This window comes from Diorhabda sublineata, chromosome 9 (genome assembly GCF_026230105.1).
Source record: "Diorhabda sublineata isolate icDioSubl1.1 chromosome 9, icDioSubl1.1, whole genome shotgun sequence".
Lineage (NCBI taxonomy): Eukaryota > Metazoa > Arthropoda > Insecta > Coleoptera > Chrysomelidae > Diorhabda > Diorhabda sublineata.
In genome coordinates this window covers 507,921-525,726 of record NC_079482.1, presented here as the reverse complement: position 1 = coordinate 525,726, position 17,806 = coordinate 507,921, and the positions used below count along the sequence as shown (strand labels likewise).

Sequence of the window (17,806 nt, the reverse complement as noted above, 5' to 3'; positions counted from 1 at the left end):
TTTCATATAGATATATATTTCGAAAATATGGTTAATTTGATATATTTATTATTTTGTTATCAATTTTTCAAGAATCGAAATAAACTGATAATCAAAATTTTCGAATAAATCATCATCAGAGGATTATAAAACTTGTTTTCATTTAAATTAGTAACAATTAATAGAATTGCTAAAGATAATTTACCCAATATAACAGCATCGTATATTTTCTCTAAAATATTGTTGGTAGAGGTTAAAGGACTGTGTTTGAAAGTGTTGTATTTAGATGGCGCCACAACTGCATTTCCGTTGGAGTTTTGTTAAGTTAAAATTATCAACTAAATTTATGAACTTTGCTAATAGTTGATGCTTTTTTCTATTACTATACTATCTATACTATATATCAAAAATATAAATCTTTAACTCGTCTGGTGGAGTTTTGAACCGTAAACAGCTTCGTCTTAACTAGGCGGTGTTGCACGATTTACGATTTGAAAAGTAATTTCAACACACTTTTTTGTTTTGTTTTTGTAGTTATTCTTCAGAAAAAGATGAAAAAAAAACAAATAACGAAATTTCGAACAAAATTTTTTTATACATTAGTGTTTTCAAGAAATATTTTATTCCTATGTGAGGTATACAAAATAAAATTTCAAAAATGTTAGGTTATGTTGAATATAAAAGCATATTATAAAGAGAAACGCCTTATTAATGAAATAAATCAGTATAATTGAAACAAGATACAAAAATATATTTAGCAATAACAAAATAATACTGAGAATTTTAATAGTAATGTATTTATGTATTTATTTTCGTGACCTCGTATTACAAACCAATAGAATCCGTTTACTTTTTGTACATTCACTAAAAAAGCATCAATTTTATTCGTGGAATCGTCGAATATTTGTAGTTCAAGTTGTAAATTTGACCTGTGGTGGAAGAAAAAAACCCAGACGAGGGAAGTCCGCGACTAGTCTACGTTAACTCGGTATTAAGCGTCCTTCAAAATGTTCTCGAAGATAAAGTGGCAAACCAGAGTATTCAGTTAGTTGTGTCAAGTGGTATAAGTAGGTAGTATAACCAAAATTAATAATGACTACAAAATTATCGTATTACTTAGTCACGTACTGTATAGTGTTTGTTTTTGTTTGGGATCTGATCAGTTGTACGAAATGTAAGTAGAAATACGTTACGCCCCTTTGGAGTAAATATGTGGATGAATTTAAAATAATAATAAATGCAAGTTTAATAATTGGGAATTTATAGGATCCTAGTATACGTAATAATTTGGAAAAAATTATTTTTTGTTTAAACACATTTTTGAATAATTAAAATCATATGAACGAAAATAACATTAAAATAAAATTTGTCTACGTAAACTTTTAAAATAAAAAAAAAACTATAGAAATAGAGGTGGGAACTTTTACTTATATGAAGGTTAAAAAATACCAGTTTTTGAAAATTCAAATTTATGTTAAAATAAATTCTCTACATTTTACGAACATCGTATTTTTAAAATAGAATGTGTATATAAAAGTTTTTTATATACACTGTGACTTTATTAAAATTAGAAAATAGACAGATTTTAACCGAGTTTTCAAATTTTTATTAGATATTTGTTAATAAAAAATGTCCATGCTACCAGATTCAAAATATATGTCCCGAAAACTTGAAAAACAATAAAATTATTAATAAAAAAGTTCGTTAGTTAATAGTTGTAAAAGAACATTCTGTATAAAGAGTAAAATAAAAAATATATTTAACGCCATATTTCATTTAGTAAATATTAATTGAAATCTCAGTTGCCATGGAAATGACGTTAACAATTTGACAGCTGGATCAGATCGATCACTTATCAGCTGATTGCAAATCCTCACCGAGAACATTCAAATTGAAATGAAAAATATTATTATCAAAATAGGACATCAAATAAAACTATAAAAGACAGATGTTTTAAATTTTATTTAAGTATGGTATAAACTATTATCATTATAAACTACTATTTATATCCTATAACGTGAACTGAATAGTTTTGTTGTTGTTGTTGATAACAATTATCTAATTAGTTCTCCTAGCGTTTGCATGTTATGATATTATAATAAATGTAATCATACGACTGCTGGATTTACCCGATACATACTTTGAAAAACAAACAATTAGGATTTTTTTGTTAGATCAAATGTAAACACGCGACCTTGATACATGATTCACATGCTATTAAATATTATACTCACATACAGATTAGTTTATGGAAATTGTTAGTAATAAGGTAAATCCTCAAACATAACACGTTTGTGATTTTTTTATTCAACTCTACCATTCAAATATTTTTCAGTAGATGAAAAAAAAATCAGTTTAACTATCTATTTGACTCAAATTGTCCCTAAAAACTGGCAATTGTAATTTGTTTAATACTCCACGAACATTGTTGCCACGTTGCAAATTTTTACAGTTACTAAAAATGTAATAGATCTGATACAATATCAGGACCTAATAGCACAGAATAATAATATACCTACTTTCCTCACAAAAGTTGTCGGGTAGGTATTCCAATATTACCAGACAAAAGAAAGATTTTTAAAATTCATTTAAAAAGTTGGAAGTAAAAGGCATGATTAAAACCTTACAGCTTTGTCGTACGAATATCACAAAATGGCAACGCACACACTACGGAAATAAAGTGCTTGGAAAACAATGTTGCCAAACTGCACTCAAAAATAATTTGAATGACTTTTGATATACAATTTTCTATTACAGACAAACTATGCATAGTAGATGGAAAAACTTTTAAAAAATCGTTGAAGTATTGCCCCGAGCTCGATACCGATCCAGACAGTAAAGTAGAATGTATTGTAGCATTAGATAGGTAAGTTTTAATTGCCAGATTATTTTAGAGATTCAAATCGTTAGTTGTGGAAAAAAGTTGTTTATTTAGTTGTTGAAAAGAAGATTTATTATTTAAAACTGAATTAACGTAAAAAAACTCGTTCTTTTCACCTTGACGTTTCATATACATTCAGTTTTATGAACACTTATAAATTTATGATCCTTGAATCGAATAACATATTAATGGAGATGATTATATCATCTTTTGTATTGTTATATTTTTCTAGAAACATTTAGAATCATCATCTCACGTCCTGCATGTTAAAAATTCATTATTACTTTTTGAAAAATCTCACACTGTGTATTTAAAGACTTTATACGCAACCTGTCAACGTCGCGTTTCATAATTTCTGTAGAAACATGAACATACCCCAACATTGAAGAAATGGACTGATCCAAAGATATATGACAAGCATTTTAGGCGGGAAATATTGTGTTTTTTGTAATATAATTTTTATTTCGTAAAAAAACATTGTGATTTCTGTTTTATTATAAGTTTTTGTTGTTATAGGACTGATTGTATGAGACAGGTATTGAAAGGTAAAGCTGATTTTTCAGTTTTCAGTCCAGAAGATTTAGTTACCGCGAATAATGAAGGAATCCAAATTCTAATTACGAACGAACTTAGATTTAGTGATAGTAAGTAGTCAATTGGAATTAAAAATATTTAAAACATCTGCTAAATTATATTCCACAATTAAAAGTGAAAATATTTTGTTTGTCGAATAATAATATTGTAGTAAACCTGAATTTTGTGGATCAAGGTCAATTTTATTTACGTATACAAAATGAAGTAACAGCTATTTCAAATTAATATCAAATCAATTGAAATTATTGCGAAATATTGTTTACACCACATACAGGGTGAATTCACAAATGACATTGGTCTTTTTCAGTGCTTTAAAATATACGGGGTATTGGTGAATTTTTGTTTAAAATTTCAGCACCTTACGAATATGAAATAGTAGCAGTTGTCGATAAACATTCTGGAATAAAAAGCAGACATGATCTCAAAGGTAAAAAATACTGTCATCCCGGTTACGGTATTGAAAGGGATTGGCCTAAAGTATTAGCGAACGTAAGATTTGATTAACATAATATTTAATCGAAATGTTCATGTTTATATTATTTATTTTATAGTTTTTTGAGGCGTCCGTCGTTACTCAATCATGTGATCCGAAATTACCTCTATTCGAAAATCGGATTAAAGCCACGTCTGAATTTTTCCATTCCACGTGCAAAGCCGGGCCGTGGCTCAACGACCCGTTACGCGATATGCAACTCAGTAATTTTTCAAATAATTTCAACTACCCACATCTAGTTATCTTTTATTTTAGAAAAAAAATATCCTCAGTTGTGTTCGTTGTGCGACAACCCCGAAAAATGTTCTACCGATGATAAATATTGGGGGAGGATAGGTTCTTTATATTGTTTAACAGATGGCGCTGGAGATGTGAGTTGGTCTCGTCTCGATGATCTACAATCTCATTTCGGACTGGGTTCGAATACCCAAGAACCATCAGCGGAAGATTATTTATTATTATGTCCCGATGATACGTTGAAGCCTTTGAATACTTCAAATCCATGCGTGTGGGTCGTGAAACCTTGGCCGGTGGTAGCCACAAGAAGGTACGATTAATACCTCAATTTTATTTAAAACTGTACACTTCTATTTATTAAACTTGGCAACGTTGTAACCCTTAGTTATTTTGATCATGATGTGTCAAACGTAGACGCCATGTTGGTATAGTGGTAGTTCAAATATCTCTTAATATTTTGTGCAATAATGCCGGATAAAGTGATTTAATTTATTGATGAAGTTGTACTAGTTTAAAATTAAATGCATTAAATTGAGAATAACGAAAATCGTGGTTAAAGTGTCGTGAGTGAATAATTAAGTGAATTAGTTGAGAGGTTAGGTGTCATTATAATCCCAAGTAACATTCAGTAAGTAGTTTCATCTCAATTAACTATTATAATGTATTGAAACTCGAAATTATTAATGAATATCATTATTTTCTGACGTGATTAACATTATTTAATATAGTTCGTGTTACAAAAATTTGATTATTGCTTTCAAATTAGATACGGTGTATCTAGAATTTTGTTGTTTCTTTTCGTACATAATTACGTGAGACTAGTGCGGAAAATATGTTACATGATGAATTTAGAACCACAGTATTGAATTATTTCGTGTAGGTCGTCGGTAAGAATTAATTTTCAAATAAAATAGCTTATTAAGACAATTTTTCAAAATGATTCTATTTGTTCAAAGGTATTCTGGCAAGTATATTTACAAAAAAAACGTATGAAAAAATTATATAACATGTAATAAACACATTATTTATTGTTATGATAATATCCAGGGGAAATTTCGAAATGTAAAATAAAATTTAATTGCATTTGTCATACTTTTAAACATAAATAATTCATTATTAAATAAGAAATTATGTTTCTATTATTAATAAGAAACCAGACGAATGAGACGTTGCCAAGGTTAATTTCATCTCAGAGATGATAGGGAACACAAATTTTATTGATAAGATAAAAAACTGTTTTCAATTACTAATAGGTAATAATAATAATAATAATAAAATTAGAATTTTTTGATATTATATTATGATTCTTATTATATATACTATAATAAAGCAAATAATACAGTAGACTCGAATAGACTTTGCGACGTTGCCAAGTTTAATTCTATTTCAGAAACGATCGTCAAGAAAAATTTTATTGAAAAAGTTGTGTATAATATTTTTTCGTGGTTTTAAAGTGTTTTAATCGATGTATTTTATCCAAAAATTTTCACATTACAAAGAGACCGAATTGTTTTCACTTACTTATAGGTAATAATTACGAAAAGAGATTTTTTTAATCGTAAATTGTGAATTTATTGTAATCTACTATACATTATACGTGCTAATACGAATAACAAACCGAACGGAGTATACTAGATTGAAATTTGCGACGTTGCCAAGTATGATTTTATTTCAGAAACGATCGTAAAGAAAAATTTTATTGAAAAAGTTGTGTATAATATTTTTTCGTGGTTTTAAAGGGTTTTAATCGATGTATTTTTTCAAAAATTTTCTCATTACAAAGAGACCGAATTGTTTTCACTTACTTATAGGTAATAATATCGAAAAGAAATTTTTTTAATAGTAAATTGCGAATTTATTGTAATCTACTATACATTATACGTGCTAATACGAATAAAAAACCAAACGGAGTATACTAGATTGAAATTTGCGACGTTGCCAAGTATGATTTTATTTCAGAAACGATCGTAAAGAAAAATTTTATTGAAAAAGTTGTGTATAATATTTTTTCGTGGTTTTAAAGTGTTTTAATCGATGTATTTTTTCCAAAAATTTTCACATTACAAAGAGACCGAATTGTTTTCACTTAGTTATAGGTAATAATTACGAAAAGAGATTTTTTTAATCGTAAATTGTGAATTTATTGTAATCTACTATACATTATACGTGCTAATACGAATAACAAACCGAACGGAGTATACTAGATTGAAATTTGCGACGTTGCCAAGTATGATTTTATTTCAGAAACGATCGTAAAGAAAAATTTTATTGAAAAAGTTGTGTATAATATTTTTTCGTGGTTTTAAAGGGTTTTAATCGATGTATTTTTTCAAAAATTTTCTCATTACAAAGAGACCGAATTGTTTTCACTTACTTATAGGTAATAATATCGAAAAGAAATTTTTTTAATAGTAAATTGCGAATTTATTGTAATCTACTATACATTATACGTGCTAATACGAATAAAAAACCAAACGGAGTATACTAGATTGAAATTTGCGACGTTGCCAAGTATGATTTTATTTCAGAAACGATCGTAAAGAAAAATTTTATTGAAAAAGTTGTGTATAATATTTTTTCGTGGTTTTAAAGTGTTTTAATCGATGTTTTTTTCCAAAAATTTTCACATTACAAAGAGACCGAATTGTTTTCACTTAGTTATAGGTAATAATTACGAAAAGAGATTTTTTTAATCGTAAATTGTGAATTTATTGTAATCTACTATACATTATACGTGCTAATACGAATAACAAACCGAACGGAGTATACTAGATTGAAATTTGCGACGTTGCCAAGTTTGATTTTATTTCAGAAACGATCGTAAAGAAAAATTTTATTGAAAAAGTTGTGTATAATATTTTTTCGTGGTTTTAAAGGGTTTTAATCGATGTATTTTTTCAAAAATTTTCTCATTACAAAGAGACCGAATTGTTTTCACTTATTTATAGGTAATAATAACGAAAATATATTTTTTTAATAGTAAATTGCGAATTTATTGTAATCTACTATACATTATACGTGCTAATACGAATAAAAAACCAAACGAAGTATACTAGATTGAAATTTGCAACGTTGCCGAGTTTAATTTTATCTCCGAGATGTTCGGAAAGTTGTTTATATATTTTTTTGGTTACTTTATTATGAAAAAATGTTCAGTTGACGTAATGTTAGTATGAAAGACTATGTTGAACGTGTAGGAAAGTCTCGTTTTCAGGACTGTAGCGGATGATATACAAAGAATAGTGTCATCTCTAAAGCATACGGATAGGAAATCCTGGAAGTATAATTTGTTGATGCTTCTGGAATCATCTTACGTAACATTACATAAGTTACCGGAAATAAATGCTATCGAATCTTATTTAGATCACGCTACAGGTATACCGAATGTTTTAAAAGCAAAACGGCGTCTGTTATTTTCGATATTACTGTGATTTCTAGGCTTTTTGAGCGCGAATAGTTTTTCCGGATGCCATCCGCCGAGAACCATAACCGTTTGTACTACCTCAGTTATAGAAGCAGCTAAATGTTCGTGGATTAGAGAATCGGCAACAGTTTACGGTATAGAGCCGGACCTGGAATGTATCAAAGCTGATAATAAAACCCACTGTATGATGGCCGTCGATAAACATCTAGCGGACGTCGTAGTAGTACCTTCCGATCAAGTACATCTGGCGCAAAAGTACTAAATTTACGAACAAAAAACGAAAAAAATATTTAAATTTTTGTAATTTCAGAAAATATAATCTATCGACTTTATTCTACGAAACAGTTTCGAACGATAAAAAATATTTAACCGTAGCTGTGGTTAAACCCGATTCGGGAATAAAAAAATTCGGCGATTTAAAAGGGAAGAAAGCCTGTTTCCCAATATACGATGGGGTGGCTTGGAATACGGTGAAAAATTTGATGTTCAATAAAAGTTTGATTAGTACGTGCCCTTTGGACGAGGGGATCGCTAATTTTTTCGGATCTAGTTGCGTCCCCGGTACAGATAACGAAATTTTAAAGGAAATATGCGAAGATGATTTCGAAGGAGAATTCGGAGCTCTCCATTGTTTAATTAGTGGTAAAGGAGACGTCGCTTTCGTATCTCAAAACTCTATTAGTAATTTCATTGTTGGTAAGTAGAAAAAAAAAAAATCATTTTTAATAACGAAATTTAATTAAAATTGTTTTTCCGCGTAAATTTTTAACAAAAATTGAAAAACAATATAATCGATTGTTTTATACTTTTCATTTACCCCTCGTATCTCATGTTTTTTTATTTACGTACTTGAATTGAGTGAATCAGTATTGACAGCTTATTATATAAAAAAAATAATTATCATAAACTTCAATAACTAAATAAAAAACACCAAAAATAATTTTGGAATAATCAATTGTTTACAATAATTATAATTTAATTAATGAATAAAGTTGCGCCATCTACTTGTTTCAAAAGAAACGTAATTGTCATTCTATTCGATGAGAGAATGGTAAGTTGTTGAAATACTCCAATAGAGGGCGCTAGTAATTTTTATTAATTTAATTTATAATAAATATTTTCAAATTTAAAATTCTCAGATTATAAAACGATGTATTAAAAATTAATTGAATAACGTTTTTCTTTTAAATCATAATGTATTTTAAAAAATAACGAGAGAAAATCGAAACTGTTCATATGACGATTGTCTATATGAGAATTCGTAGCTTCGTCCAAAGAGGACGCTGCTGATTCTTGCATTTCCGATACCACATGACAGGAGAGATCGATGCTACGCGCAAGTGCGGACGCCATTAATTTCTTCAAAGAGAATAGAAAAGAAACACATAGTTCTCTCTCTTACACATGGGTGGTATAACACGTACTTTCCCATATGCGGACTTTATTTGAAAGCATTTCATATTAAGAATTGCATTTACGAGGTTAGTTGGATAGTTCTGGAATATCAAATATGATGCATCAAAAATCAATCGTAATTAATGACTGTGTAATTGAAATAGTTGTTAATTTTTATATTAGAATCAAACAACTTAACGCCATCTATTTATGACGAGGAAAAGCAATTTTCTTAAATGACGATTCTCTATTTGAGAATTCGTAACTACGTCGATAGATGACGCTGCTAATCCTTTGATTTTTTGATTTTTGTTATATATTCGAAGTTATTTTTTAAAATAATAATTCTCTACTTAAAAGTTCGTAACTTCGTTGAAAGAGGACGCTAAAATTGGTTCAATAGTTCATGTTAAGAACTTCAATTACGAGGGTAGTTCAATAATTTTTAGGTATTCAATATTTATTTATTCAAAAGTAGACGCCGTTAATTATTTAAAAACATTTCTTACTGAAAACTTTGATTACGAGGTTAATTCCAAAATTTTGGAATATTTCATATTAAGAAAACGTTAATTACGAGGTTAGTTCAATAATTTTGAAACATTCGATATCAAGAAATTCAATTACGAGGTTAGTTCGATAATATTAAAATATTCAATAGTTTATGTTGAGAACTTCAATTACGAGGGTAGTTCAATAATTTTTAGGTATTCAATATTTATTCATTCAAAAGTAGACGCTGCTAATTATTTAAAAATATTTCTTACTGAAAACTTTGATTACGAGGTTAATTCCAAAATTTTGGAATATTTCATATTAAGAAAACGTTAATTACGAGGTTATTTCGATAATATTTAAATATTCAATAGTTTATGTTGAGAACTTCAATTACGAGGGTAGTTCAATAATTTTTAGATATTCAATATATATCTAGTCAAAAGTGGACGCCGCTACTTTTTAAAAACATTTCTTACTGAAAACTTTGATTACGAGGTTAATTCAAAATTTTTGGAATTTTTAATATTTCATATTAAGAAAACGTCTATTACGAGGTTAGTTCAATAATTTTTAGTCATTCAATATTTCATATTTAGAACTCGAATTACGAGGTTTGTTCAATAATTTTAGAGTATTCAATGTCTAGAACGTGAATTACGAGGTTTGTTTAATAATTTTAAAGTATTCAATGTCTAAAACGTGAATTACGAGGTTAGTTCAATAATTTTGAAATAATCAATATTTCATGTTAAGAACGTCAATTACGAGGGTAGTTCAATAATTTTTAGTCATTCAATATTTCATATTTAGAACGCGAATTACGAGGTTTGTTCAATAATTTTAGAATATTCAATGTCTAGAACGTGAATTACGAGGTTTGTTTAATAATTTTAAAGTATTCAATGTCTAAAACGTGAATTACGAGGTTAGTTCAATAATTTTGAAATAATCAATATTTCATGTTAAGAACGTCAATTACGAGGGTAGTTCAATAATTTTTAGTCATTCAATATTTCATATTTAGAACGCGAATTACGAGGTTTGTTCAATAATTTTAGAATATTCAATGTCTAATACGTGAATTACGAGGTTAGTTCAATAATTTTGAAATAATCAATATTTCATGTTAAGAACGTCAATTACGAGGGTAGTTCAATAATTTTTAGTCATTCAATATTTCATATTTAGAACGCGAATTACGAGGTTTGTTCAATAATTTTAGAATATTCAATGTCTAATACGTGAATTACGAGGTTAGTTCAATAATTTTGAAATAATCAATATTTCATGTTAAGAACGTCAATTACGAGGGTAGTTCAATAATTTTTAGTCATTCAATATTTCATATTTAGAACGCGAATTACGAGGTTTGTTTAATAATTTTAAAGTATTCAATGTCTAATACGTGAATTACGAGGTTAGTTCAATAATTTTGAAATAATCAATATTTCATGTTAAGAACGTCAATTACGAGGGTAGTTCAATAATTTTTAGTCATTCAATATTTCATATTTAGAACGCGAATTACGAGGTTTGTTCAATAATTTTAGAATATTCAATGTCTAGAACGTGAATTACGAGGTTTGTTTAATAATTTTAAAGTATTCAATGTCTAAAACGTGAATTACGAGGTTAGTTCAATAATTTTGAAATAATCAATATTTCATGTTAAGAACGTCAATTACGAGGGTAGTTCAATAATTTTTAGTCATTCAATATTTCATATTTAGAACGCGAATTACGAGGTTTGTTCAATAATTTTAGAGTATTCAATGTCTAGAACGCGAATTACGAGGTTTGTTTAATAATTTTAAAGTATTCAATGTCTAAAACGTGAATTACGAGGTTAGTTCAATAATTTTGAAATAATCAATATTTCATGTTAAGAACTTCAATTACGAGGGTAGTTCAATAATTTTTAGTCATTCAATATTTCATATTTAGAACGCGAATTACGACGTTTGTTCAATAATTTTAGAGTATTCAATGTCTAGAACGCGAATTACGAGGTTTGTTCGATAATTTTTCGAACTGTATTGGGTATTTCAAACTTTTTGTTTTTATTCAAGTTTCGACAGGTGCTGGTTCTTCTGTATCCGCGAAAGATTTCGAGATATTATGCGAACGCAAAGGCGAACCGTGTCATTTGAGCTGGTCTCCTATCGGTCACGGTATGATCAGATCGAATTCGACGGATTTATGGAAAAAAGACACTTTGGACGTATTTCTTCAATTAGACGAATTGTTCGGAAAAAATTACAAACCTCTAACCGATCCCATAACTATGTTTGGTAGATTCGATGACGTACCTGATTTGGTGTTTCACGATGATACTCAAAAATTGAGGCCGGTACCGAACGAAAAGGAAAACGATCCCATGCCCCGGCTTTACGACAGCCACAAATACGTCGATGAAAAATGTGTCCCTCAAAATGGCGGAATGGTTAATGTGTCTTCTGATTTGGTTACTATTTTATTTATCGCGTTTATAGGATATTTTTCGAAATTTTTATGTTGATTTAAGAAGAAAAAAATTACGTGGTTAAAAAAGTGTAAAAGCGTGCCATACTTTTACAATTTTTATTGAATTTAACTGAGTTTACTGTGATATATGTAAAAAAATAAAAATTTCTTTTGGTTTTTGTCTTTTTTTTTTCGAATTTTTTTGAGAATTTCGCAGTTTGAGGATGAAAAAGAAGAAGAAAAAGGTGAGTCATTATTTTTATTATTGGAAACAATTTTTTTTTTCTATTTTTTGTACATTTTATCAAAAATAAAATTTTTAATTCATTATTTCACTTTGTGGTTTTTGTTTTTTTTTTTCAAATTTTTATCTAAAATTACAAAAAAGAACGTAATTAATTTCTCAAATTGAATAAAAAATAAATTTTTTTGTGGACAGGACATTTTTCGAAATTTTTATATCGATTCTTTCAATTTTTTTACTTCGTTTTATGATGCGATAAAATTGTAAAAAGTTGCCATAATTTTATAAATAACCCTGTATATATAATTTAATTGTATTAACTAAAATTAACGATAAAACATTTTTTCATGGTACTAAATATCAAAATTACATTTATTTTTTGTATATTATCAGATACTATACTAAATTCGAAGTCTGGCAACGTGTGATTTCATATTCGCTTCATAATGTACAATTATATCAATAACAATATACAACTTATTACCACTTAAATATTCGAGAAATATCGTGGAAAAATTTGGCAACGTCGCGAATTCATTTGACGTAAACAACACTATACACTAAAAAACTTTCTGTCAACTCATATCAATTTGGGTCTGTTGTACGTAAATAATATTTTTCCACGTATTCCTAATTTTTTTTAATTGAATTATTTTTTTTTGGTAGTACAAATAATCAATATTTTTATTAAACCAATCATTATTCTGGCAGGGTTTTTCTAGTGTAGTAAATACGTGAAAAGGAACAAAAAAATCAATAGCCGATCCCGTATTCGACAGTTATCGACAAAATTCGTCAACATCACATCGTTTCTTCGACGGCGGATGTGTGTAACCGTCAGTGTTGCCAGTGTTAAATTCCTACCAAATCTCATACGTATTTATTGAATTTATAAATTTTAATCAAGTAAATTGTAAACGTATTTTTTCGGGAGATTTATGTAGCAACTCATATTTCTGTTTGTTCGCCGGTCACAATCGAGGAATTCACTGTTCTCAATAATTTATCTCCCAATAAAAAAAAAACCTAAAATCCCCACAATTACTAGGGATTCTTCCTAAGAAAAGTGAATAGCATTGAAAATAATGAAATATTAAACGAATAATAAATTTCAAACACTCAATGAATAATTTCATTCGGCAAAATCACTTTTTTAAATTCTTTATTCATAAATTGTAAGTTCTAAAAATCCATAAAAACATCCCATCCCACATATTCTTCCTAAATTTGGTGGAAAAACCCTTAAATTTGGAGCCTTGGAGCGATTATAGAAAAACAAATAACCTGACGTTACTTTTTTACGTAAATATTAGTTACTGATAAAATTTACAAACCGGCAACACTGTTTACCATCGAATCGTATACAAATCCCATATAGGTCGACGTTTTTTCTAAATTTGTGAATGAAAGAAATATTTGTTTTTTCACTTTCTAATAAAGTTCCAACTAAATATTATTTACCAAATAACCAAAAATTCGGTTTCTTCACCTTATAATAAATTAAACCTCCGAATAAATCGAGTTATTGCCGAATAAGTTATTAGGCCGTCACAACTGTCAATTAAAGAGTTCAGTAGGAACTTAACCTAAAATATTATACGTCAAAAGTGATTTGTTTGTTTATTATTGATTAGTTCATTTTTGGAAATATTTGATTTCCAAGAATTAAATTGAAGGAATTACAGATATTACTTTTTATTAAAATTGGGTTTACGATATATTTTCTGCGTGCTAGCGTGTCAAGACGAATAGAAATCGTACTAAATTTGAAAATCACCAAAGAAACGCAGTTTGTTTGTATAGTTAGCAGCCAACAAAGCGGTTTCTCCCTTTGTATTGATTAGTGTTATACATCCCGTAACATCGTGGAAATAATAATGTCAAAATAAAAAGACATTATTTAATAGTTTTCCACAAGATACATTTGATGTCTACTAGAAAGGTGAGTGAGTAAATTTCTTATAATTATCATTTTTATTTGCAAATAAAAATCAATATGTATGTATACATTTAGATCATACCTTAATAATTCATTCTAATTATAAACAAAAATATTGTTTTATCAAACAAATAATGAATTTTTGATTGTTTAAAAAGAATATTCATATTTATATAATCTGGGTATCGAAGGACATAATAAATGTATGCATGTCCTTTTGTACGTCCTTGATGGAATTATTACAAGTTGTTATGAAAGTTTTCATTTCTTTTTGACGCTTTTTGGTTTGTAGAATGCTGCGAAGATGTCTGGTAATACCAAAAAAGTGGTTTCGGGCACTACAAAACAATCTTCAAAAGAAAGGGATGCTAGTACAGAGAGAAAAGAAAAGTTGGAATTGCAATCATCGCAAAAAAATAAATCTAAACTAATTGCAAACCCTAAAATTAAGAGTGTGATCAAAACTGATTCGTAAGTAAGAATATTTTCATTTGTGTTGCATAAATATTGATAAATTTTAAAAATCTGCTGGATGATACGTAATATAAAATTGAGTGTTTTTTGGAAATTAATGGTAATAAACGTGCCAAATTTAAAGTAAACGATGACCCATGATAGTATACCTCATCCAAATGTATATTCCATGAATGTTACTAGTAAAAACGTGTTAAATCTGGATAATATGGTGGTTGTAGCACTAAATTTTATAAAATTGAATGTTTTTTGGAAATTAATGGTAATAAACATGCCAAATTTAAAGCAAACGGTGACCCATGATAGTATACCTCATCCAAATGTATATTCCATGAATGTTACTGGTGAAAACGTGTTAAACCTGGTTAATATGGTGGTTGTAGCACTAAATTTCATAAAATTCAATATTTATTGAAACTTAATGGCAATAAACGTGCCAAATTTAGAGCAAATGATGGTCCACGATAGTATACCTCATCCAAATGTATATTCCATGAATGTTACTGGTGAAAACGTGTTAAACCTGGTTAATATGGTGGTTGTAGCACTAAATTTCATAAAATTCAATATTTATTGAAACTTAATGGCAATAAACGTGCCAAATTTAGAGCAAATGATGGTCCACGATAGTATACCTCATCCAAATGTATATTCCATGAATGTTACTGGTGAAAACGTGTTAAACCTGGTTAATATGGTGGTTGTAGCACTAAATTTCATAAAATTCAATATTTATTGAAACTTAATGGCAATAAACGTGCCAAATTTAGAGCAAATGATGGTCCACGATAGTATACCTCATCCAAATGTATATTCCATGAATGTTACTGGTGAAAACGTGTTAAACCTGGTTAATATGGTGGTTGTAGCACTAAATTTCATAAAATTCAATATTTATTGAAACTTAATGGCAATAAACGTGCCAAATTTAGAGCAAATGATGATCCACGATAGTATACCTCATCCAAATGTATATTCCATGAATGTTACTGGTGAAAACGTGTTAAACCTGGTTAATATGGTGGTTGTAGCACTAAATTTCATAAAATTCAATATTTATTGAAACTTAATGGCAATAAACGTGCCAAATTTAGAGCAAATGATGGTCCACGATAGTATACCTCATCCAAATGTATATTCCATGAATGTTACTGGTGAAAACGTGTTAAACCTGGTTAATATGGTGGTTGTAGCACTAAATTTCATAAAATTCAATATTTATTGAAACTTAATGGCAATAAACGTGCCAAATTTAGAGCAAATGATGATCCACGATAGTATACCTCATCCAAATGTATATTCCATGAATGTTACTGGTGAAAACGTGTTAAACCTGGTTAATATGGTGGTTGTAGCACTAAATTTCATAAAATTCAATATTTATTGAAACTTAATGGCAATAAACGTGCCAAATTTAGAGCAAATGATGGTCCACGATAGTATACCTCATCCAAATGTATATTCCATGAATGTTACTAGTGAAAACGTGTTAAACCTGGTTAATATGGTGGTTGTAGCACTAAATTTCATAAAATTCAATATTTCTTGACACTTAATGGCAATAAACGTGCCAAATTTAGAGCAAATGATGGTCCACAATAGTATACCTCATCCAAATGTATATTTCATGAATGTTACTGGTAAAAAAACGTGTTAAATCTGGTTAATATGGTGGTTGTAGCACTAAATTACATAAAATTCAATATTTCTTGAAACTTGTTGGCAATAAATGCGCCAAATTTAGAGCAAACGATGACCTATGAGAGTATACCTCATCTCCAAATGTCGTGTCAGGATCCCGTGGCAATATTTGCGGAGCATCCAGCCGATTTTCCTTCATAATCCTTGTCGTAATTTTATTTCGACGTTGTTTTTACAAAAAATGAGGTTATGTTATTTGAATTTACTATTTCAGCGCGTCAACAATAGACACTAAACTAGCGTCAAATAAAAAATTGAAAAATAAACAGGAAGTGCCTATAACGCCATCTAGTAGTAGAGTAACGACTTCTCAATATTTTCCTTCGAGAAATATGTTTTCTAACGCCTTAAAAACTAAAGATATAAATTTAAAAAAACCATCCGAAGAACCAAATAATAAACAAATACCGAAGATAATGAAGAGTAAAACTTCTTTGGACAAAACGAAACCAATAGAAAAATCTACCGGTAGATTAGTTAAACCTACAAAAACTAATATTATAAAAAAATCGGTTTCCGAAAAAGTTAAAACCGATTATCCATCATTAGAAGCCGGTAGATCATCACCAGATTCGAGTACAGTTTTTGAAAGACCGAGAACCGCCACTCTTCGAAAGGGGAGCATAGTAAATGCTAATATAGCAGGTCCGGACTATCCGAAAATTCCTCTCAAATCTAAAGTAGACGTTCCGGAAACGAAAATACACAGTCCCAAGTCACTTAGTTCGGAAGACGGTAAGGAATTGAAAATTTCACACTCACATGTTTTTTTTTCCAATACATGACCATTTTTAACGTATTTTGATTTTTTTTTTTGATAAATTTTTAAATTAAACGACTTTTACGTTATGTTTACAATTTTGATATATTTAGTATAAGCCCGGTATAAAAACTAAATAACCGTGAATTACAGGAAATTACGTTCTGAAAATTGGCAACCGCGTATTTTGAAAACAAGGCAGTCTTTTCTGAACATTATTGAAACGGACCGGCCCCACGGTCTTTGTCAGTGGACGAATTCGGAGAAAAACTTTTGGTATCCACGTTTTTTACCAAAAAGTCGAAAATATTACTAAAATTCGAGACAAAAACGACAAAGATTTCAAAAATTTCGTTGATTTTACACTAACGATTTGATTTTGTGTAGATTTCGTCAGTATTTTATGAATTTTTCGTTTTCCATTCACATTATTTGTACCATTTTATCCTAATATATAATTACGCTTTTTTCCCCGGGCGCATTCACCAAATTTAAGTATCACATTATTGAAAAGGACCGGCTTCACGTCTATGTCAGTGGACGAGTTCGGAGAAAAACTTTTGGTATCGACGTTTTTTACTAAAACGTCGAAAATAGTATTAAAATTCGAGACAAAAACGACGAAGATTCTAAAAATTTCGTTGATTTTGCGAAGATTTCGTCAGTATTTTATGAATTTTTCGTTTTCCATTTACATTATTTGTACCATTTTATCCTAATATAT

The 17,806-nt window shown here is 28.9% G+C and overlaps 2 protein-coding genes across 4 annotated transcripts in view; both read left to right on the top strand.

Moving 5' to 3' along the window:
- The first annotated feature begins 601 nt into the window (after positions 1–601).
- LOC130449085 (transferrin) lies at positions 602–12,143 on the top strand. 2 transcript variants are annotated; one of them, XM_056786750.1, is made up of 10 exons: positions 602–1,153; positions 2,737–2,845; positions 3,377–3,504; positions 3,810–3,943; positions 4,006–4,150; positions 4,203–4,494; positions 7,399–7,559; positions 7,623–7,863; positions 7,919–8,304; positions 11,571–12,143. In XM_056786750.1, the coding sequence occupies exons 1-10, from the start codon at positions 1,072–1,074 to the stop codon at positions 12,017–12,019; spliced, it is 2,127 nt and encodes a 708-aa protein (XP_056642728.1). In that variant the 5' UTR covers positions 602–1,071; the 3' UTR covers positions 12,020–12,143. The 2 variants fall into 2 exon arrangements, with proteins under 2 accessions (XP_056642728.1, XP_056642729.1); XM_056786751.1 differs by having other exon boundaries at positions 905–1,050; positions 11,571–12,135.
- LOC130449084 (cytoplasmic dynein 2 intermediate chain 1) overlaps positions 12,136–17,806 on the top strand; it is a 19,302-nt gene continuing 13,631 nt past the window's right edge. Inside the window, exons 1-3 of one of the 2 annotated variants that reach the window (XM_056786748.1) lie at positions 12,136–14,150; positions 14,440–14,618; positions 16,537–17,057. In XM_056786748.1, coding sequence (XP_056642726.1) covers positions 14,136–14,150; positions 14,440–14,618; positions 16,537–17,057 — 715 coding nt within the window. In that variant the 5' untranslated portion in view covers positions 12,136–14,135. Of the gene's footprint in view, positions 14,155–14,439; positions 14,619–16,536; positions 17,058–17,806 lie in introns of both variants that reach the window. The other variant, XM_056786749.1, reaches the window with a different exon arrangement.